Source organism: Natrix helvetica, assembly GCF_964273705.1.
Source record: "Natrix helvetica genome assembly, chromosome: 3".
Classification (NCBI taxonomy): domain Eukaryota; kingdom Metazoa; phylum Chordata; class Lepidosauria; order Squamata; family Natricidae; genus Natrix; species Natrix helvetica.
The window spans coordinates 66,411,980-66,434,885 of NC_138549.1; the positions used below are offsets into that span (position 1 = coordinate 66,411,980).

Here is a 22,906-nt window from a genome sequence, read left to right on the forward strand (position 1 = left end):
GTAAAAAGCAATTAAACTAGCCATTTCCAAAAATGATTAAGAGAGGAAATGGGCAAACTGAATGTCCATTCCAAACTATTCGTAACCAATGTTTGGTGAGATGAGTTTCTCTTGGCTCCCAGAACTCTGACACTGCTGTTATATAGTCTCCTCAAGGGGATCCTCTCTAAGGAGCACTTGTGAGTAATCCTCCTTGTTTCGGAGTTTGAGGAGCTGATCTATTTACTGGCTCCTCTTTCTGGTATGGTCATCAGCTCTGCTCTCTGTGGAGCTTATTCAGTCCGCTGCTACTTCCCTGGAAGTTGATAACATTAGTTCAGTAAAAAGCAATGAAGAAAGAACTCTGGGAGAACAGTAGAAGAAACTGCTACTACTATGATGATGCTGTCATTCTATGAATGGGTGAGATAGCAATGCATTTCCTTTTCTTGCCACTTCTATCCACATACTTGCCTTAAAATATAGAGTACTGGTGTGTTGTTCAATAAGAAATAGAAAATGTTTTGTATCTTTTTTCTTGGTTTAGGTGTTGCCAACGCAGTAAGTACAACATCCTGGCGGGATGGACAAAGACTAGCAAAGAAACTACTGGGTCCAGTGTCTAAACAAGAGCAGCCAAACACTCAGCTGTTGTCTAGTGGCAGGAATGAAAAAGATAAATCTATTAAATCTGGTAAGTTAAATATATTTGTGTCTCTCTCTGGGTGTGAGCATTTTCATGCCAGTGAAAAGCAGCGGTTCACATTATGTGTCATACACTGCACAAAATGGAACTTAATTCTGAACAATTATTCTTTAGATCATATTGCACACAGTTCTTTAAATCACAAAATAAAGATGGGTAACTTCACTTCAAAGCCTGAGTGAACAGTATTCAGCAGGGGGACCTAACCCCAGGCCATGGCTGGCGCATGAGCACATGAAGCTCATTTGCACAAGCGGCATGCACAGGTGTGATACCATCCCTTCTCTCTAGAGCCGGAAAGGTTGGGGTCTGTTGCTGTATAGCGCAGAATTACTAATATATTCCTTTTTTTTAGAGACAAAATAATAGTGGTAAATAAAACTTAAGATTCACTATGCTTGACCACTTAGCAATATTTCATGTCATATTTTGCTACTAGTAAAGGAATCTTCAAAGAAAATAATATAAAAATTGTTATCATTTTTCTATAAAGGCAGTGAGATTTTGAAGTTTTAAATTACTCCATTGCTGACCATACCCAGTTTTGCAAAATTGCAGATATGGAATAGATGCCTGATTATGCTGTAAATCAGGGATGTCAAACTCACGGCCCACAGGCCATATGCATCATACACTGGCCACTCCCACTCTCATTTTAGCAAAGGAGGAAAAGTCACAATACTTCACAAGACACCGCACATTTGACACCACTATTGTATATAATTTCTTTCATACAGCAACCTCTTTTGGATGTTGCAGTTGAAAATCTGAGAACATGAAAATTGTAGGCCTAAATAATTATTTCATGACCAGTTTCAAAGTTGTATGTATTCTTTTTCAGGTAATGGTTAAAATAAATTACATTGCAGTTGCATATTATTTTATTGCCCAACATTATTTCCAATCTTTTAAAAGTAATTCTTCTTTCTATATCAAAGAATGTAGTTTCTAGATATAATGTTCAAATTTCATTAAATAAGATAGATTAAAAAATATTTCCCACCAAATACTGCATATTAAGATGAATATGTGACTTTGAATCTTAGTTCCTTGCTAATGCTAAATTCTGATCTTCCTCCTCTGCTTCCATCTAGTATCTCCAGCTCAAATAACAGACACTGACTGCAATATGCCTGTGGCTGTAAAACCCCTCACAATATGTCCTGAGCGCTCATGGAGCAAAATAAGCGCAAAGTATAACCTGAAGAAAAAAGATGCTGCTCCTCACAATGAGGGACTGAGAGATGATCATGTAAATAAGGATTTTTTGCCAGTAGAAATCCGTGGGCTTCTTGATGATCTGCAATTGGATTCTGTAGCTCAGAATTTAGAAATGAAGAATGAAATATGTCAAAATCAGGAATCAGAACCACGTCCCTTTTCTAGAAGTCACAGTCCAAGCAAAAAAAAATCAGACAAAGTTCCCATCAGTGAAGACACTCAGCTTAACTTAAAGAAACGCCACTATGATGCAAAGGAAGTACGCCAGTATATTATGAGACAACAAGAGGAAAGGAAGAGGAGACGAAGTGAAGAAAAAAAAGCACAAAAGGAGGCAGCACAGCAAAAAAATAAGAGACTCCAGGAACTTTATAAGAAACAAAAAGAAGCTGTTGCCAATAAAACAAAGACAACATCAACATCTGAAACGGTCACTAAACAATTACAAGAAACTTATTCTAAACTGTTAATGGAACAAACATTGCTGGAGAACACAGGACTCTCTGTTCAAGAAGTTCAGGTAGGTTGGTAAAAGTTGGAATAGTTTCTGTGTTTTTTCCATGTTACTTTCAAAAAAATGCATGCAATAAAGCAGAAATAGTTGTTATTTATTATTTGTTGCATTTATAGCATGCCATTTCCTTGAGTTTATCGCCTCAAGGATATTAACATCTGGGTATTTTTTCTGAGATGTTAAGGTGATATATATCATGTCAGCTAGGGTTTAGACCTGGGATGGCGAACGTATGGCACCCGTGCTATTTGTCAGGGTACGCGAGGTGTTGCCCTGTCAGCTGGCCAGCACGCAAAGGTTCGCCATCACTGGTTTAGACTATCCCCTTAATACTATTAAAGTTGTTGAGGTAATTCAAAGAGGCTAGTTAGGGTTGTCTATTAAACTCCATGGTTGCCCAAAGACTGAATCAAGTAAGACTAGCATTAATAAGATGGGTAAGAATTGCCAACACTCTTGCAGTCTGCAAATGTACAATGTACAATTTTAGCATACTGGAAGATGTGAATAGACATTAGCCCACATTAAGGCATTTTTAAAAACCCAGACAGACACAAAGTAGATAAGGGCCCTATATTCTTTTCTGGTCATCAATATCTGGCCCTCAGTTAATCCTAGTTGCTCTTGGTACTTCTACACTAAGGAAAGATATGAAGATTTATTCTAGATATGTTTAGCTGAACACATTTAGAAACCATACAGGTATAATATTCATGGGGTATAAGCCAGTGGTGAAATTCAATTTTTTTTTACTATCGGTTCTGTGGGCATGGCTTGGTGGGCGTGGCAGGGAAGGATACTGCAAAATCTCCATTCGCACCCCACTCCGGGGAAGGATATTGCAAAATCCCCATTTCCACCCCACTCTGTGGCCAGGCAGAGGTGGTATTTGCCAATTCCCCGGACTACTCAAAATTTCCGCTACCAGTTCTCCAGAACCTCAGAACCTGCTGAATTTCACCCCTGTTATAAGCCTTGGCTATTTATCCAAGTCGTTATATAGCTGTTATTTTAATTAATGTTGAAAAGATCCATGTTCAAATCCTTAATCAGTCATGAAAGTCATGGGAAAGTATAGTTCATAGTCCAGTACACATTATTGATTCAGTTTGTCCTTATTTTATAAAAAGTGTCAGTTTTTCTTCGCAGTCCAAACCTGGATATCAACCATCTGGAGAATCCGATAAAGAGAACAAGGTTCAGGAGCGTCCTGTTAGTGCATCATCCAGTAGTGATATGTCTCTCTCTGAGCCTCCTCATCCTCTTGTAAGGTAAGAAAGTAAGAATGTATTCAGGGCTAGGAAAGTAGAACACACTAAATATCAGAAATAATGGTTTCATATATGATTTAGTTATACAGCTTTTATAGCAGCTGAGAATATTGAAATATTGTTCTAAAACTTTTGAAAATATATTTATTAAAATTCAATGTTCATAAAATTCTTTAATATGTCATGAAAAGCAAGATGCCACTTCATGAGTTATTAGAAATGAAGAATAATTTCTTCTGTATATTCATAGCTATATCTGTACCAAGATTCTTCAGGAATGCAAATGAAAAGTGCTAGATTATATTGTACGATGAATTTACATTCAGTTTAAAACATTCAAATTTGGGGCTAGTAATAAGTTTAATGTTTATCTACTCTACTGTTGTTAAACTGTATTTAAACGTTAAATTCATGTATAGAATGTTAGTGGTCTTATTGGTAGATGGAGTGTTTAGTTAGTTGGGCAGGAAGGCTGAAGAGAAAAACAAGAACCCAATAATCTCAAGTCTATTTGAGAGTCTTTACAGTTGGGATGGGCTATTTGTATCTCTCAAAACTCTTTTCCAAAGACCCCTTAAACCAGTGTTTCTCAAACTTGGCGACTTTAAGTCCTGTGGACTTCAACTCCCAGAATTCCCCAGCCAGCTATGCTGGCTGGGGGATTCTGGGAGTTGAAGTCCACAGGACTTAAAGTCGCCAAGTTTGAGAAACACTGCCTTAAACTATAGTACCAAGTATCAGTTTCCCATCATTTTTACATAAGTGAAAAATAGAGTGTCAATAAAAACCAAATCCAGGAACTTCCTTGCCAAAAGAACAACTAATCAACAATCCACATAATTTTTATTGCCCTCTTCACTGAAGTCATTCCTCCAAAATATCTATACCCTTGGCCACCAGAGGTTTATCAATTTTTAGTACTGGTGATTATAATTAAATGTCTAAAATTTATTGCTGTAAACTGATGACAATTCAATGGATTATTTACAGGGATAATAAACTGGAGCCTTTAAGGATTCATCCAGGGGAGCTGAGTTCAATAACGCAGGTTCCTTGCTCAAAATCTGTTTTGAATGGAGATCTTTTCTCTCAGCTTTTGTCTTTGGATAACATGGGTATCTTGCAAAAGGATTTTGAATCTGTAACATCAAGCAGAAGGAGCCATAACACAGCTATGGGATCCATGTCTTCAACTCCTCAGCCATGTACGTCATCAACTGTACAACCCCCCATTAATCATTTTAAACATAAATTGAACCGAATTGAAGCCCTAAAGACAACTGCAGCCTCTCTTTCAAATAGAATTGAAAGTGAAGCCAAAAAATTAGCTGGGACTGGCATTAACGATGAAGAAGCATGCAATACTGAACATGACTTGTTGCAAAGGGATCAAGGTGATGATACCTGCTGGGCAAAAGCCAGCAGCTCTCCTGTGAGGGGAGATGATGCCTTTTCAGCTACGCTTGAGAAAATGTTGGCAACCTGCAATTCACATGCAACTTTTGATGATAACCCTCCTGGAATGGAAAATTTTAATGAGTTTATAAAGCTCCCAGAGTCTATTAGTCCTTATACACTTGCTCTCGGTCTTCCAGGCAATAATATATCTGAAAGAATATTAGGAAATCTGTCTCAAAAGCAAACCTGCTCTGCTGGGCCTGAAAATAAACCTGAAGATCTGAATGATGGTGTGGGTTCCATAAGTGATGGTCTTCTCTCTGAGGAAGAAGGTGAAAAGTCTAATAATCCATCTTTGAAGATTGCTGAGGCATTAAAGGAAAAAGAGTTCTGTGTTGCAGATAAAATTGGTCTTGAATCTATAAAAGAATTCCAGAAGGAGGCAGAAAATTATTTACCTATTTTCACACATATTGGGACTGATCCAAAACCATGGGAAGACCTTGTCAAGGGAAATTCACATAGTGTGATAAACATCTTTACAAAATCTTGTCATATATGTGGGAAAGGTGAGCAAACACAAACCTTTTGATATCTCTGATATTTTGTGAGGTAAATAATTAAAGGAATGTTTCTTGAAATCAGCCTAGTTTTGCTGGTATCACTATCTGTTTATATGTACAACATTTTTAATTTTTTTTTAGAAATGTCGGCTGCTATACATTTTTGCAGTGAAGTCAATCTTTTGTTAAAAAGTTCCACCTCCTTGCGTTGCTAGGGAAAGAATATATTTTCTTCGTTCTATGTATAGCCATTCAGAATTTTCTGAGTTGTTTTGTATGATTGGTCTTCGGGTCATGATCATTTTACCTATTTGCATACTCTGTGTTAAACTTTTGTTGAAATGTAAATTCTTCTGAAATATTCATTGCATTTCATTTTCACTTTCCTCTTTTTGCCGGGATCTGAAGAATGTGCAAGACAGGGATCATCAACACATCAATCTTTTCTTCCAATTGTTTTCTATGAGGATGATTTCATCTCATCACAAGGTAGTGGTACATCAGTGGACAAAAAGTCTACACCTGAGCACAGGTATATATTTTTCAGATGGGGGATGAAGCTATAAAATGAGAGGTGAAAATTGATTTTCATTGAATAATATGTGGTTATACTGTATATAGAATTGTGTAATAGTTAATGTCTCAATAGTCTTATTCTAGTAGTCTTTAATGATACAAATTGCTATCTGAAAATTCTGAATTGTCAGCTTTAAAATGTTAGTATTCCAATGTTTTTGTTAGAATGTTTTAAATTAGGACTGCTAACTATTACAGGTAGACCTCAATTTATGACCAGTTTTTTAACAGCCATTCTACAATAATGGCTGCCTTGGAATGAATGCTTTATGGCTCATAAAGCACTTCTGGTCATCATAAAACATTGTGTTTCATAAAACCTTGGGTCACATGATCATATTTGGGACGCTTGGCAATAGGTTGCCAAGTGCTTGGCAATCATGTGATCACCACTTGCAATCTTCTCTATCGGCTTCCCCAGAAAGCCAGGGGAGATTTCAAGTGGAAACAATGTAGGATTTAAAGTAAATTCCCCTAGTGCACCAATGGATTTCTCTTCCTCTCTGTCCAGGGAGAGGAAATCTTCCTGCACAGTAGAGGAATGGACCTCAAATCCAGTGGGAATGGCAGTGAACACAGCAAATGTCTATGGAAATTCTCAGTCATCCAGGTCATAATTGTCTCAAAGGTGCTTTTTTCAAAAGGCAACTGGACTGTGTTTTCCTTCCTTGAGGAAGAAGAAGAAAATGAATCACTTCTAATCCAAGAAGCTTCATCATTTGTAATGATGGGGGGATGGAAGGGTAGGTAGTGAACACAGCAGTCTCATGATTGTTCTTGCTGATGGGATGAGGAGAGGGCCCAGACATCCTGAATATGGTGGCCATCTCCCTGCCCTATCATGTCTTGGAAGCCGTGGCCCTTTCCTGATGCTCTGATTAACAACCCACATAATCACTTAATGACCACAACTGAGAAATCTGAAATTGCAGTCAAGGAGAACCAAAAGCAACTTAACAGCCTGCTAGTGTTTTGTAAGATGTCAGGAAAAAGAAGAAAAGTCATCCTACTTATTGAAACATTGGTTTTAAATTTTAGTGTAAATTTCTAATGTACACAATTAATACTTTTAAATACTTTTCATTGTAAAGTTCAATTGAATATAAGTTAAATTTAACAGATGAAAATAACTGGTACATTTATTTCTTATTAAACTCTAACCCCAATTAAATCATTAGTTTTATTCATGGTGGGGGTTACATAAATTAATTTACTATTTTAGGGGGTTACAGTACCAAAGAGTTAGAAAATCCCTGTATAAAGGAATCAATTAGCCATAATTATGTTTATTCACCAAAACTAGACGGATTTCACTGTGATATGATAAAGATAAAAAATATTGACGATGTGTAATTCATGCTTGTATTGGCAGCGCCACATGTAGCACCAACCTGAAAGGAGAGCTTGCCAGTAAAAAATTGCCTTATGAACACCAAACTATGGAATTAACCCATCATTCCTCAAGACCACCATCTTCAGGTTCTTCTCGTTCATCTGCATCTTCTAAGAGAAGAGGAAGGGAAAAAAGTAAGAGCTTTTCTGCTGCTTGTTTATTACAAAGATAGGTTTGCTGCCCAGTTTACAGTTCATCACAATATACATCAATATACAATATACATCAAAAAGACTTTCAGGCCAGTACCAATTATAAAGATTAATTTTAAGTAAAATATTAAGAGACCCTTAAATTACCCTTAATAAGGTAATTTTAGTATTTGGTTAAGAATCCTGCCACATTCCAAATATCCAACTTGACAGACTTTGAATAAAATTGGGAGGCAATGGCCATTATTTAAATCACAAGCAATCATAGGAACATTATTCAGTTACTAATTTTTGTTTCTAATGTTAGTACCATTGTATAATATTAGGAATTTGATAAAATGCATTGTTAAATTTCACTTTTTTGTTCATTGCTGTATGAAGAGTTTTATCATGACTTGAACCATAATCCAGTACAAATACGGGTAGGCCTCAACATAGGACAATTTGTTCAGCAATCTTTAAAAGTTATCATGGGAATGAACAAAGAGTCATATGTCCAAAGATATGGCTGTTGTAGCAGCCACATGATCAAAATGCAGGCACCTGACAACTCACCTGTACTTACAACAGCAAGGGTGCTGCAATTCCCCCCACTCACCTATCTCCCCCCACCTATGCTTTTTTGGCCCTCTGCTACCTTGCACTTCAAGCCCCAACTGACCTTTTCTGCTATCTTCTTGCTTCGGCTTCTAATGCAACATGCCTTGTCTGGTTTGCGGGCCATATGAGGAGGGGAAGCACAGAAGAGCCCCTCCCTGAGGCAGAGTGTGTCAAAGCATTCCTTTGTGTCATCTTCCTGCACCTTATGGGGGAATCGCTTTGTGATGCCAAAAAGAAAAAGAAAAAGCAAGAAGCCAATCCATATGGCCTAGGAGCATGATGCCAAAAGGATATTTTGGCATGCTCTAGCTCCTTCAAGTTGCTTTGTGCTTTTTTTTCCATTGCAAAATTCAGCCCCATATGGTGCAACAGCTAGGCTGGGCACACTTCACCAGCAGCAAGAGTAAGAAAATGGCAGCGGAGCACAAGGCAGCAGGGGTCTCAGAGTGCAGGGTGGCAAGAGAAACTGGGTCTGATACAGTTGCAGCTTCCCAGGGCATGGCAAGAAATCCCAGCAATACATAGTCCTGGGGCTGTTTGGCACTCCACAAGGCAGGGTGCAGTGGGGCCAAAACGGCAGAGATTGGGGAAGGTAGTTGGGGGAGAATCGCTTACCTTATTGAGGCTCAGGATTGGAAGGAATCAAGCCCGGAATAGCTTGGATTAAGGTGGGCCTTTGGCTAATGACTGGTAAAATTTGCTTATTGATAGCCACAGGAATTGCTGCGATTTGGCCATTAAACAATGTGGTCTCACAGTGGCTTGCTTTACGACTACATTTCTTAGCAACTAAAATTCCAGTCTTGGTTGTGTTCGTAAGTCAAGGACCTGTAAATGTAAACAGTGACATTGTATCTTTCAGACTTTCTCTTTCTTGCCAAATATTGCTGTTCTCCCCTAGCAATTATTAGAATCTAATCTCCTCTTCCTCTCTCTGCTTAATTTTTATTCTTGCACTGAATAAAAGAGGATAGATGGAGAATGATTAGTTCAAGATAGTCAAGAGGTTTTATGAATGGGATTTAATGAGAGAGTGGCATAACTCTCAGATACAGATATGTACTGTAGCTCTCTAGTGCTGGCTTAAAAATCTCATGATTTTTAAATTTAAAAACATTCACTGTGTTTATCAGTTGGTGGTGGAATTCTTATTTTTTGTATTCATTTTACAACATTTTTTTTAAAAATACATTACAGAGACAGAATCAAATGGATTTCAAAATGCCTCTCTCTGGGAAAAAAGCAAAACATCTATAGGATCAGACTATGGTTTGGAACAAGCAAAACACTCACTATCTAGTAATACAGTATCTAACAGAGAACAAGAAGTGAACCCAGATTCTGACAGTATTTTAGAGGAACTATCTGGTCCCTCATTAATGAGGTAAAATACTATTACCAAAGTCTGATTTTAAACTGTATGGCATACCGTATATTTCGGAGTATAAGACACACCTTTCCCCCCCCCCTAAAAGAGTGTGGAAATGTTGGTGCGTTTTATACACTGAATACAGCCATTTTTGGCCTCCCAAAGCCCCACCTTCAACCCCCCCCCCCCATTTTTGCAAAAAACGGGACATTTTTGCCTTGCCCCAGCCTTGCGGAAGTCTGCAGAGTGCTCTTGGGGGCCGGGGAAGACAAAAACGTTTTTTTCCTTACCTCTTCGAAATCTTGGTGGGTCCTATACACCGGTGCATCTTATAGTCCAAAAAATATGGTAGTTTATAATTCAGGTATTGTAGTAGTACAACAGCATATTACTGTTATATTGGTATATTTATATATAAAGTAGGAACCAGTGTTCTTGGAACATAAGACATAATCTATATTTCCTTTCCTTATGTCAGTTTTCAAAATGGTCTCATAAATTTAATACAGCTTCCACTGATAATTTGTGAAAGCAGTGAGTGGATTAATGGGCCGTGCTCTGAGTGTAGAATTCTGCATTTACTTGTTGATTGATCAGGATTTACCCCTTTGTAATTAAAAATATTTTTGCAATTTATAACATCCTCAATACAAATGATAAAACATCCCCTGTAGAAATCATAAAATAATATAATAAAAGGAATCTAACATAACCAATGCTTAAAAGATAATAGCTCAGACATTAAAGATTTTATGAAAATGATTCATTTTTAATAGCTTATAGAAAAACAACAAAATATGACAAATTGAATTTTGAAGAGAAAGCTATTTCAAATATCCCAGAATTCTGAATTTTGACTTAGTTTGATTTCTTTAGAATAATTACTGAAAATTAACCCTGATCCTATGTTTTCTTGAGTGATATGACAGAGAAAACAATTGTCAATATCAAATCATAACTATTTCTCCTCCCGTTTTTATATATATGAATAATATGCTAAGAGCAAAACTCATTTGCTAAAATTGGTCTGGTTGGGTCAGAAACAAATTTAGATTTAACAGTCTATATTTACTCAACAGTGAGCCATAATAAACCCCTATTCCAATAAATGCATATTAATTGTACACATATTGATGTTTGTAGATTATTTTAGGTATGTTCTATAAAGTCAAATAATGTGAAAATAGGTGTATTTAGCCCTTTCATGTACAGCTGTTCAATTCTCTTGGAATTCAACTAATGTATTGTCAAAGTTTTTATTCTTTTTAATCTAAAACATATTGGTTGTAGAATTGGAAACAATATCCAAATGTATTTGAAATATGTTTTCTCATTCTGTCCCAGTGTTCTACTGATGAAAAGATACAAATTTAGTTTGTAATTTTTATTATCACTAGTTCTTTAAATAGAAAATACTTTTAAGCTATAATTTTAAACTGCTGCTTTCTGTTTTGAAGGATAAATACTTTTTCTAAATACTTTTTGTTTGCTTAGTCTCCCAGATAAAATTAGATCACCAATTATAATAAGCTCTTCTCAGCCTCCAAACATACAGAAAAAAATGGATCCTGTAGGAAATACAGCAGAAAAGCATAGATCTTTACATTCTTCCAGAAACGTAGCTTCTGCATCTAAGCTAAATCCTGCCTTCTCTGACTCAAGTATTGGAAACAACAGGACTGGAGTCAATATTCCGAACGGTGAGCTGGCAAAGAATGGAAAAATGTATAAAATACGTTATATTTTATATAGGGTGATTTGAGCCTATACATGTTGCTGTTTACTAAGTTATGTATTGATTTTACAGGTTCCATGCGCTACTCACCTGCTGGTCTCCAGCATCGTTTGTCTGCAGAACTTAACTACCTAAGCACTATTGAAGAGTCGGTACACCAAATCTCTGATATAGAACGTGTGCGAGGGATATCACTTGCACAGCAGGAAAGTGTTTCTCTGGCTCTAATATTAAAGGTAAGATTAATGAATCTGAAATCCCTTAAAATACTTAGTATGTATTTTCATTTTTTTCATCTCTTGGAAACTTCAAACCTTTCACTTCATGTACAAAAAGTTTCTATTAATAACTGTAAAAATAACTAAAAGTTGTTATTTTTTGCTTTATTTAGTTTTGGGACTCTCTGTAAAGTATCTCTGCAGATGATTAGAAGACTTACAGTAGGGCTGGGAGAATTTTATTTCAGTAGTACCCAAGGTAGACATTGGTACTCTCTAAAACAACAATAATTATGGGATCTTTATTCCAGTAGTGTATTTTTGAAATCTAATTTTCCTAAAAAAATGATTGTAGCTACAATTATATATATATATATATATATAATATATCTGTTTATATTATATATATTTATTATATATATTTATATAATATATCTGTTTATTTATATATATATATATCTGTTTTATTCTTAAGGACCAGGGGTTGTATACTATGGTATTTGTATTTTAAATTGTATTTTGTATTTTACAACCATCCAGAGTTACTACTGTGAGATGGGCAGCTATATAAATCCAATTAATTACATAGGTTATTCACTATGAAATTGGTACTAAAATGTATTAAGGTAGCAGATGCTGAAATATTAAAGCAAATTATTTTATAATTATTTCATTATTTTATAATTATATTATAATAAAAAACCTGATATATTACAGCTACTAAATTAAAACCATTTAGAATTAAGTTAAGGAGCCATTACTGTTTTTAAATGATGGCAAATTGTACAACCCTTTTGCATAATTCTATAAAAAGGAAGAATGTAAGTGAATAAATATAAAATAAATTTTCACCTGTAGTCCCAGCTGCAGAGGCATGAGAGGGACTTGGCTCTTCTAAAGCTTAAAGCAGAGCAAGAGATATTGGAAAATCAAAGGCATCTGGAAGAGGCAAAACAAAAAACAGCTCAGGTAATGTAGCATTTTAAACAGCTTGGGGAAAAAACAAAAATAGAATCCTTTTCCATAGAGAAATGGCTGGCAATGGCAATGGATAGTAGTTGAAAATAATAGGCAGTATTTTGATATATTGGAACATTGTGTTAGTGATGAGAGGCATTAGTGATTAGCAAATGCATTTCTTCACAAAGTGGTATATTTTGCCAGTATTTCTCTAAATTATTATAACTTCTCTTGTTCAAGAATCAGGGTTGCAGCTTGATGATTTTTACTTGTTTTTGAACCACTTACCAGCTTAGAAGCAACATACTTCTCAGGGGTTGCCACAAAGAAGAGGGAGTCAAACTATTATCCAAGGGACCTGAGTGTAGAACAAGAAGCAATGGGTGGAAACTAATCAAGGAGAGAAGCAACTTAGAACTGAGGAGAAATTTCCTGACAGTCAGAACAATTAATCTGTGGAACAGCTTGCCTCCAGAAGTTGTGAATGCCCCAACACTGGAAGTCTTTAAGAAGATGTTGGATAGCCATTTGTCTGAAACGGTATAAGGTTTCCTGCCTAGGCAGGGGGTTGGACTAGAAGACCTCCAAGGTCCCTTCCAACTCTGCTATTGTATTTATTTACTTAAAGAACACCTTCTTTCTATGTGAGAATTCATATTCTTCATTTATAAAACTGTGATTTTAAAATTACATTTCCTATCAGTAAATGAAATAAATTTTGTTATGAAGGTAACATTCCTCTAAGGCAAAGAGAAAAAATGTTCAGGTTAAGGTTAAGGTCAAAGCACAGCTACACTTTTAGTAAAAGTAAGTAGATTTCAAAGCAAACTTGTATCACCATGTATAGGCCCATGCCGAATCATTACATCAGTTGGCACAATCTCATCAGGAGGCAGCTGAGACTCTACAGGAGACCACATCTAAGATTGCAACTCAACAGCTGGAGACAGCCTTGTTGACTGTAGATACTGCTCGTCAGATACGTGAAGTGAGTTGTTTTCTGTGGATCTTTACACCGTAGCCCATAAGAAGTTCATTGATACATTTGAAACCTGTATTTTGCTCTGTTTTTTATTAGATGACAGAACTTGCACATTTCCAGATCTCTGATGCAGTTGGTACTACTGCAGCTCCAGTTACTACATTAATTGACCAAGAACGGAAGCACAGTTCAGCATTCATAAAGCAATTAAAGCTTCACAATACGAACAGGTATTTTATATAGGAACTTAATTTGGGGCTGTAATAGTTTTAGTCAAGGTATTTCAATAAGGAAAGCTCATCAAAGCATCTGTAATAATAGATTTCCTTGATAATTCCATTGACCGACTTCTTATAGGCCTGTAGGAAGACCTTGATCATAGAAAGTTGCCACTTCACTAGGTAATTTTTTTTCATAAATTTGCCTCAAGCGTGTAGGGAAGGGATAACTATGTACACGGTATTAAAGCAGTTTGATTTATAGGGGCATACTTGCTCTCCCCCCCCCCCCACCAAAAAATGATGGTTATGAAAGGAAAAGCCTTTGAGTTTTTCCAAACAATTTAGATCCATTTCACAAGCTTTCTGGCATGAAACTTCCTTCTCTTTTCAAGCACCTCATTTGTTGTGAAAAAGAAGCAGCACGGAACGATGTGTTTAGAGCTTTGCTAGTTTAGAAATCCTCCCCTGTTCTCCTATACTTGATAGAAAGAGGAACAATAAAAGCTGATACTTGTACAAATATACGGCATTGGAAATTACCATTTATTTAACTTTAATACACTGTATTTTTATTCAGTTATTTGTCAGTCAATTGCAAACACTGCTGTGATTTTTAAAATAATTCAAATTTTCCTCTTTTCTTTAATAGAAAAGCAGATTCAATCACCACGCCATCAGGTAGAGAGGAGACAAATGACTCAAAACGTCATTATTTGCATACATCTGATAGCTATTCAGAATCATCAAGATCAAAGACACATGATCAGAGGTGAGACCCAAGGTTTATAATCATCATATATCAAGTATAAATTCAACCAAATAAGGTATTTTGGTTTACTTAATGCAAGAAATGATGGCTAGGTTGAGGTTGTCTTTCTCTCAGATAATATGTACAATCATCTATATCTCTTTTTGTGAATTCAAAACTAGCTCAAAGTATTCTTAAACCAATTGCTAGGTTTATAAATAATAACCTTAACAATTCATTAGATTTATGGGTCTGTCAAATCAAAAGATTTGAGGCAGTATGCAGAGAATAATAATAATAATAATAATAATAATAATAATAATAATAATAATAATAATAATAATAATAATAATAATAATAATAATAATAATAATAATAATAATAATAATAATAAAATAGAAATACTAGCTAATTGGGGAAATAAATTTCTGAAAAACAGTATGCAGAAATTTTTGAATGTGAAATATTTTGGATTTGAAGTAGCCAATTTCTGGACTTGAATGGAACAGTTTTTTGACTTTGCAGGAAATATTACAACTTGTCTAAGCTTGTTTCAAATTGTTCTAAATTCAAACAGATCCATTTTAACTCAAAATAGGTATGAATAGAATCCAGTTAGAACAATTTGAGAATAGTAGAACTGCATCAGAATAATATCAGTTTTCACTTCATGAGATGGTTATTTTTGCTGCTTGAATCCCTTACAGGAGCTATTTTGTAAATTGGCTCCCTTAATAGCAGCATTGACATTTAAAAAAAATTCCTAATACACTTACAAGCCCTAAAAGTAGGGAGACTCCTAAGTCTAACTTTTCAGGCATGAAGTATCAGGGGCAAATGGAAATTTTGCAAAATCAACTATGTGCTTGAGGAATTTTGTTTCTCAAAATAGTTTGAGCCACCAGTGTGAACATATTCTATCAGCTGTGTATATTAGCCATTATAGTTAGCTCTCCAGGACTAAAAACATTTGTTATCACTAGGTTATCGAAGAATTTGATTCTGCTTCTTGTAAAAACATTGGAACTGGGGATTTTTAAAAGATGTAATTTTAAGTTTATACTTTGTCATGTGAAAATGAATTCCTAGGGGAGAAGTGTGTAGAGTACAAAATGCAAGTGCATATTTTTGAATTCATTATTTTTTATTTTATCATATTTGGATAGCTGCCAATCTCACAAGAAAGTGATTTGGGACAGTATATAGCACTGCATTAAAGAAATCAATAAGTATATATAAAACAATCACAATTTAAAAATACTATACTAAAATACAAAGAGGTGAGGATGTTATTAACCACAGTAAGGGAGCTGTCACAAAATCACCCCAGTCTCCTGGGACCTGCAGGCCTGATAACATAGTGATAGACTTGCAAAGTGTTGAAAATGATAAAGCTAATGTCATTTCCAAGGAGGAATAGATTCCACAAGGTGCGTACCACAGACGAGAGGATCTTTTTCTTGGGACCCACCAAATATAAATCCAGCAGTTGGGGTCATAGCAGGCCTTCTTTGCCAGACCTTATTGGATGGGAAGATGTAATTGTGAAGAGGTGCCCTCAGATAATCTGGTCCTGTGCCATGAAAGGCTTTAAAGGTAAAAACTAGTACTTTGAATTGGAGCCAGAAGCGAACTGGCAACCAATGCAGCTTGAGGAGCACAGATGTAATGTATTCCACTCTAGGGGCATGCACACAACTGCTCATTCTGCTGCATTCTCCATCAGTTGAAGTTTCCAGATACTTTTCAAGGACAGCCCCATGTAGAACACATGGCAGAAGCCCAAAGGGGAGGTGACTAGCACATGAGGGACTTTGAATAGAGCCCCTGGATCCAGGAATTGGTTCACCTGACACACAACATGAAGCTGTGCAAATTCATTCTGTGCGTTACATCAGTATTAATTCAGGACTCCTGTATGCCTTTTTATAATGCAGTAGTAGCAGCAGCAGTCGGCAGGGAAGTCCATCTTCTAAGGAAACCAAGAAACCTTCTCATCGTGAAAAACCAAACACTTCCATTGAGGAGGACGTTCCCACGGCAATCAACGATTCACTGCAGAATAACAGTATCCCATCCATTCATGATGAGAGAGGTTCGTTTTCAGATCAGTATTTAACCAAAGCAATGCTCAGTCAATTTTTGCTTCATAACTCTGTTCTTTCCACTGCTGTGTCAATGGTTTTGCTGATGGATTACATGGTAATAATATAAAAATAATTCCCTACCCATTCTCACCGTCCTGATTTCTTTATATATTTGTTTTTGAGTAACCATCTGTTGGACTCTGCAGAACTTGCAGTCTGACAGCATCAATGCCACGTTGTCTTGGCTTGCTGTTGCTTTCATCCTCCTTAAAACTAATTTCGTTGTATTTAAGTACAATGACAATAAAGATTATACTTATACTTATTCTTAGAACTATTGGCTGGATAAGTTCCTCTTCTTCTTTTGCTTGTCATCATTTTAAAGAAAAAAATAGTAAATTTAATCTCAAGCATGCATACACGTATGAATGCTGTGAAACAAATAATTCTTTTGGTTGCTTTCTGTGGTATTTTCAAGAAATAGAATTCTTGGAAATGAGGTTGGGTTTGGAAGGATGTATATTACAATCCCTGTACTTAGTTTTCAGTAGATTCCAGTAAGGTCAGGAATTTTGATAGTTAGGCACATCTATATTTCTGTCCATTCAGTCAGTATTTAATCCTTCAATTTTTGCAACATAATCTTATTTGTAACATTTTTGTTCTATAATGAATTTCTTATTTTTCCCCCTTCTTGTATTGTATCTTTTCAGATTCCACTTCTATTGCCACAGAATATTCCCTAAAGCTTGAGGAGTCTATGACAGAAGATGAGATTGAAGAACAATCATTCCGGTCCTTGTTGCCTTCTGAGAGCCACCGCCGAATCAACCTGAAGAAACGAAATCACCAAGTTTATTCTGACGAGGAAGCTTCTCCTGCAAGGTCTACCCTGTCACCTATTAAGGCAAGATTTCAATAGGCTGCAGCTGTTCATTTTTCGGAATCTTAAAAAAATGTATAAGCCTGTTTTCCAATTGCCAATTGATTGTGTAGGAATTTTGTTGATGCGTATGTTTTAGTTGTTTTAGCGGTTTTAAATTTGTTACGAATTATACAATATATGTGTAACTGCTCTTAGAAGAACATTTGTCATAAAAAGTGAAACAATCAGTAGAAATAAATACATACAGTAGCTCTGTCTCCTAGCTCTCACGGAATGTGACATTATCTGACATTCTTTGCACTAATCTCACTGCTGGGTCTAATCTATCTGCAAAGGTTCATCATTATGTTGTCTGCTAGAGATTCAACATTTTGCACAAATTGTGGTTTTCGTCCCATAATTTTTTTCATGGGGAATGAAAAGAATGATCTCCTTGAATGCAGAGGGAATAATTCAATAAATAATAGGCATAATTCATGAAGATGTTTTTAAAAATAAGTATCTATGGGTGAGGTGGATTTATAGAGATTTCTGGAAGTTTACCACTGCCAGTGGTCATCTAAAACCTAATTTAGATGAATCATTTTTCCAAATATCATTTGCTGAATTAATAATTTTAGTAAGACATTTTATAAAGATAGAATTACAGGAGGCCAGCTTCTGCTTGTGGTCTTCCTAGAAAGCCTGTGTCAGATAATATTGTAAATATGCAAAACATATGAGTTAATAGTTGGATTCTTCCCAGGTGCACTGGGAAAGATAGTAGATGCTGGAATACCTTTGCACCTAGAAAATCATGTTTCCCTGTCCTTTTCCGCCTCAACTGCAACTTCGTTAATGCTCTTGTCTGTTATTCTGTTGCTGCTTGTCTCAAATTACTCATTTTCATATTCTCACATGTAAATTTATTAAGTGAGTAAATGAACATACCTTATACATAAAATAGTAATGTATCTGCACTGTAGAAAACAGTATTTCTTTATAAAAACAGTGGAAATCTGATAATGATTAGTATAAAAGTACATCAACAGTTTGGAACATAAACAGTTTTCCCCCAGTAAAGAGATTGTAAATTCTGGGGAAACTATTTTTTATTTTATTTTTTTTATCAGGAACTAAACCTGCCATTTTCAGGAGGGCAAGACAGTTTTTCTAAATTTACAATGGAAATGGTACGTCAGTACATGAGAGAAGAAGAAATGCGAGCTGCTCACCAGTCTTCTCTGCTCCGATTACGTGAAAAGGCACTTAAAGAGAAGACTAAGGCTGAACTAGCTTGGCTAGAACACCAGAAACGGTAAATTTGGAAACCCCATGGTGTATAACATAACCAAGAGTTTTACCCATCCTAAGGATTTCGGGATTTTTTAAATTTACGTTAAATTCTTATTGCAAATGTTTCATGAATGCTATGAAAGAGATAGCAAGCAAAGGAGAGTTCTTTGCAATTTTAATACGACCACAATGTCTTTAATTTTGTTTGTTTTGCACCCACCCCCATCTTTGTATTTATGACTTTATACATTACATCATAATGAGGATATTTTCTCAAATGAAGTCTGCATTCAAATGCAGTTTTGCTTCCTTGATTATTTATACTTTTCCTATAATATATGAAACAAACAAAATATTTAAAAGTTATGATATTTATGTAGTTCCTTACCAAGCTCATCTAAATTATATTAAACAAAATATTTTTACAATCCCCCAAGTGTTTCATAACTTTTGAGTTCCCCTAATGTTTGGAAATTGAAAGTTGAAAAATTTGACACGCTCTAAATATAGTGTCATATGTTTAATTATCTCACCCACTTCACATTAAGTTTTTTAAACAATGGCTTCCAAATTTCCTTATGCATTTGCTGACATTGAGATAAAATTCCTGTATTTTATAAATAGTGTAAAAATACAATGAAAAGCAAAACGGCAAAAGAAAAAAAAATGAGGGAAAATAATTCAATGCAGAAGTGGAAGAAATTTATTTATTTTTGCTACTTATTTTTAGACATTTACGAGATAAAGGTGAAGATGATAAAATGCCACCTATCCGGAAAAAACAACGTGGCCTGCTTCTTAAACTTCAGCAAGAGAAGGTAAACACTACTTTTACGTTAGATTGCTTTGAGCTGCCTCATAGGTGGGAGTACCTGGCCAATCTTGGCTATTCTCAGAAGGCAAACAAGACTGGCCATTGTTAGAACTTGGACAGAGGATCTCCCAAGAATTCCAGGGATGTAGACTAGATTGGATAGGAAACAAACCCCCCCCCCCCCAAAAAAAACACACTTTTTTCAACCTGTCAAGAAACTTGAATAGATGCTCTCATCAAGAACTGGAGTTCATATGATTGTGTGTTTACTTTGAGGTAGTTCTGACTCAGTTAATTCTTAAACAGGTTGTTAATTGGGTATGCAAATATTCTGAAATTCATAATTTTTAAAATCATAATTAGTGCAAATAGCGCAAATATATTTATTGGAGGGCATTGACTTAAGGTTGATCCAAAATACTACCTTATCTTGTGTTTTATTTAGTGTATCGACATAAATAACCATTATTGCCAAGAGGCTGGTTCTGGGATACTGGAGTAACTTGTAATAGTTTGTACTAATGTCATACGTATTTATTTAAAGAAATATTAATTTTAATAGACTGTATTATTATATTAATAATTTGACATTATTGTGAATACATAACGTATTTTCTCTTAATTAAATTTACCATATAGGAGTACTGGCCATAAGGCATTTATTGTAAAATAAATGGTAAGAAAATGTCAATTTTGACCCATAAAGTGACAATTTTGATACAGTACTTCAGCACATATTATTCTAAAAGTGAAGACTATACACTGTGGCAACCCAAAATTAACAACTATAAATTATTATATGCAGAACCATGTGAAATCACAGCTGCCCATTCTTTAGCTGGTATTGACCTTCATGTGCACTGAATTCTTCCCAAGAACCTAGGATATCATACTATAGCAGCGTAGGGTATGTGCAGATTCAACTAGTGTGGCCTTTTGTAACTGCAATTGGAAATGTCGCCAATGTACTAGATTTTTTGCTTTGGCACCCAACGTGTTAATAACCATTGGGACCATCGGAGCTGGTTTTTGCCATAATCTTTCAACTTCAATTTTCAGATTTGGATGCTTTGTAATCTTTTACTGTTCTTTGTCTTCTATTCTATATCCCTTGGTATTGCCACATCAATTGTCCATATTTTATTACTTTCAACCACAGTTAAATGTGTGTGTTGTGTGCCAAGACTTTATCCATTTGTATTTGGAAATCCCATAGTATTTTAATCTACTCATTTTTGACTACTATTTCAACTATATATTCCAATCAGTTTTCGATTTTTACAGTTCCCGTTCCAGTGAATCATTTTGACAACTGTGTTATGTCATTATTTATGATCAGTTTATGTGATCTTCTTACACACAAACTGAGTATATGATCTACTCTTTTTTAACAATAACAGGATTGGAAGGGACCATGGAAGTTTTCTAGTCCAACCTTTTGCTCAGGAAGGAAACTCTATACCATTTCAGACAATTATTTTCTGCCTCTTTGCACAATATGCACTTTGAATCATTTGATCATTTTTCAGTTCTACCTTTGATTGCATTAGCTTGCTCTTGAGCAGCAAAAATCAAGACTTCAGTTTTGTTTTTTTAATGTTCCAGTTATAAGCCATTGCCAGTTTTTATCTTTTTACCCACATTGCCCTCAAATCTTTGTAGAAATTGAGCATGTAATGCTTTTCCTTGCCAGCATTCTGTTTGTATTTTTATTGCATTATTTCAACATTTGTTTCCTGTCCATTCAGTAAGTTCCAGTTTTTGCTTGCATCAATCCTTCTTCTTGGCTATGTTTTACTTAATTAGCCAATGCAAACTTTTTTTTTCTTTGATAGTTTATTTGACTTGAATTGAACCTCTGCATCCATTTCTGCAAGGCAGATATAATCTATCAATATCACTAGAGGGATGTCATGCATAATGAATATTCACATGCTTCTTTTTCTCAATCCAAACTATCCAGATGAGCTTATGTCCAGTTAATAATTACAAGAGGTATTAATGTGCAGGTATTGATGGTTTTGATGGTGTTTCAACCATTCAATTGTGTCTTTAGCAACGTTCTCACTCTTCAGTCGTATACTTTACTAATCACATTTTTAACTTATCCATACTTCAAGTTATCCAACTATAAATTCCCAGATACTTGTACGCTGCTTATATTACTATTATTATTATTATTATGCTTAGTTTCATAATCAACCTGATGTTTAGATTGGCTTTGGCATTTTCTTTCCAAGGACCTGGATTAGGGAAATGTTGTTCTTTGATGGTTTTAAAAGAATGGTCTCAAGATATAAGCCTTTTGCAATTGACTGATGATGATTTTATCAATGCTGATGGTGTTCAAGTGGTGCTCCAGATCTCCTGGGATTGCACCTAAGACACCTATTGGTGCTATCTTTGATTTCTGTTGCCACAGTTCTTCTACTTCTATTTGCAGGTCTTTATACTTTGTGATTTTCTTCAGTTCTTTCTCTTCTATTCTGCTGTCTCCAGGTACTCATTGTCCACTATCCAGACTTTTTTGTCTGTCTTATTCTAATTGTTAAGTCTGGGTGTTATGTGGCAGGTGCTTGTCTCTCTGTTTGAATTCTGAAATCCCAGAGTACTTTAGCTTCGTCATTTTCTTTTACGGGGTCTATTTTGTGGTCCCACCAGTTCATGCTTGTAGGCAAACTGTATTTCTTGTAGATATTTCACTGCCTCTTCCATTCTTGCTGCTTCATCATGCTGCTGTTTATAGTCAGTCTCTTCTTGCAGTAGTTAACTAGATCTGAGAAACAGGAAGCAGAGCACAGGATGCCTCAGGGTGGGGAGGCCTCGGGAAGCCCAGGGCAGGCAAGCCTAGCCCTGTACTAAGCCTTCCAAGTCCCTCCTACACATGAGGGACCCTGTGCTCTGCTTAATGGCCCATGCAGTTGCTTAACAACCACATCAGGGAGAGTAGGGATATGAGTTGTTAAGTAAAGCGATCATTTGAGCTGAGTGACCATCATGATATGACTTTAATGGAGAAGCTCCATTATGGTCGTAAGTTGATGAATATCTGTACCACCCATCCTTAAAGTTACAGCTGTTCCAGCATCCTCACAGCCATATGATCAAAATTTTGGGAGCTTGGCAACCCACCAGCATTTTGACCTCAGCATGCACTTCATTTCTCCCCATGCTCCTATCTCCCCATCTGTCTCTCCTTTCCTTTTGGCTGCCTTGCACTTCAGTACATACACTTGCT

General features: G+C 35.8%; 1 protein-coding gene across 13 annotated transcripts in view; it reads left to right on the top strand.

Moving 5' to 3' along the window:
- Positions 1-22,906, top strand: part of CEP350 (centrosomal protein 350) — a 93,782-nt gene that overhangs the window by 32,463 nt on the left and 38,413 nt on the right. For all 13 annotated transcript variants that reach the window (XM_081947367.1, XM_081947374.1, XM_081947368.1 and 10 more), the window contains 17 exons: positions 527-673; positions 1,780-2,426; positions 3,570-3,691; positions 4,682-5,658; positions 6,061-6,184; positions 7,601-7,755; positions 9,571-9,757; positions 11,237-11,442; positions 11,550-11,713; positions 12,554-12,664; positions 13,503-13,643; positions 13,734-13,867; positions 14,508-14,627; positions 16,547-16,701; positions 17,407-17,600; positions 18,692-18,876; positions 19,585-19,672. In XM_081947367.1, the coding sequence (XP_081803493.1) occupies positions 527-673; positions 1,780-2,426; positions 3,570-3,691; positions 4,682-5,658; positions 6,061-6,184; positions 7,601-7,755; positions 9,571-9,757; positions 11,237-11,442; positions 11,550-11,713; positions 12,554-12,664; positions 13,503-13,643; positions 13,734-13,867; positions 14,508-14,627; positions 16,547-16,701; positions 17,407-17,600; positions 18,692-18,876; positions 19,585-19,672 (3,857 nt within the window). The remainder of the gene's footprint in view (positions 1-526; positions 674-1,779; positions 2,427-3,569; positions 3,692-4,681; positions 5,659-6,060; positions 6,185-7,600; positions 7,756-9,570; positions 9,758-11,236; positions 11,443-11,549; positions 11,714-12,553; positions 12,665-13,502; positions 13,644-13,733; positions 13,868-14,507; positions 14,628-16,546; positions 16,702-17,406; positions 17,601-18,691; positions 18,877-19,584; positions 19,673-22,906) is intronic.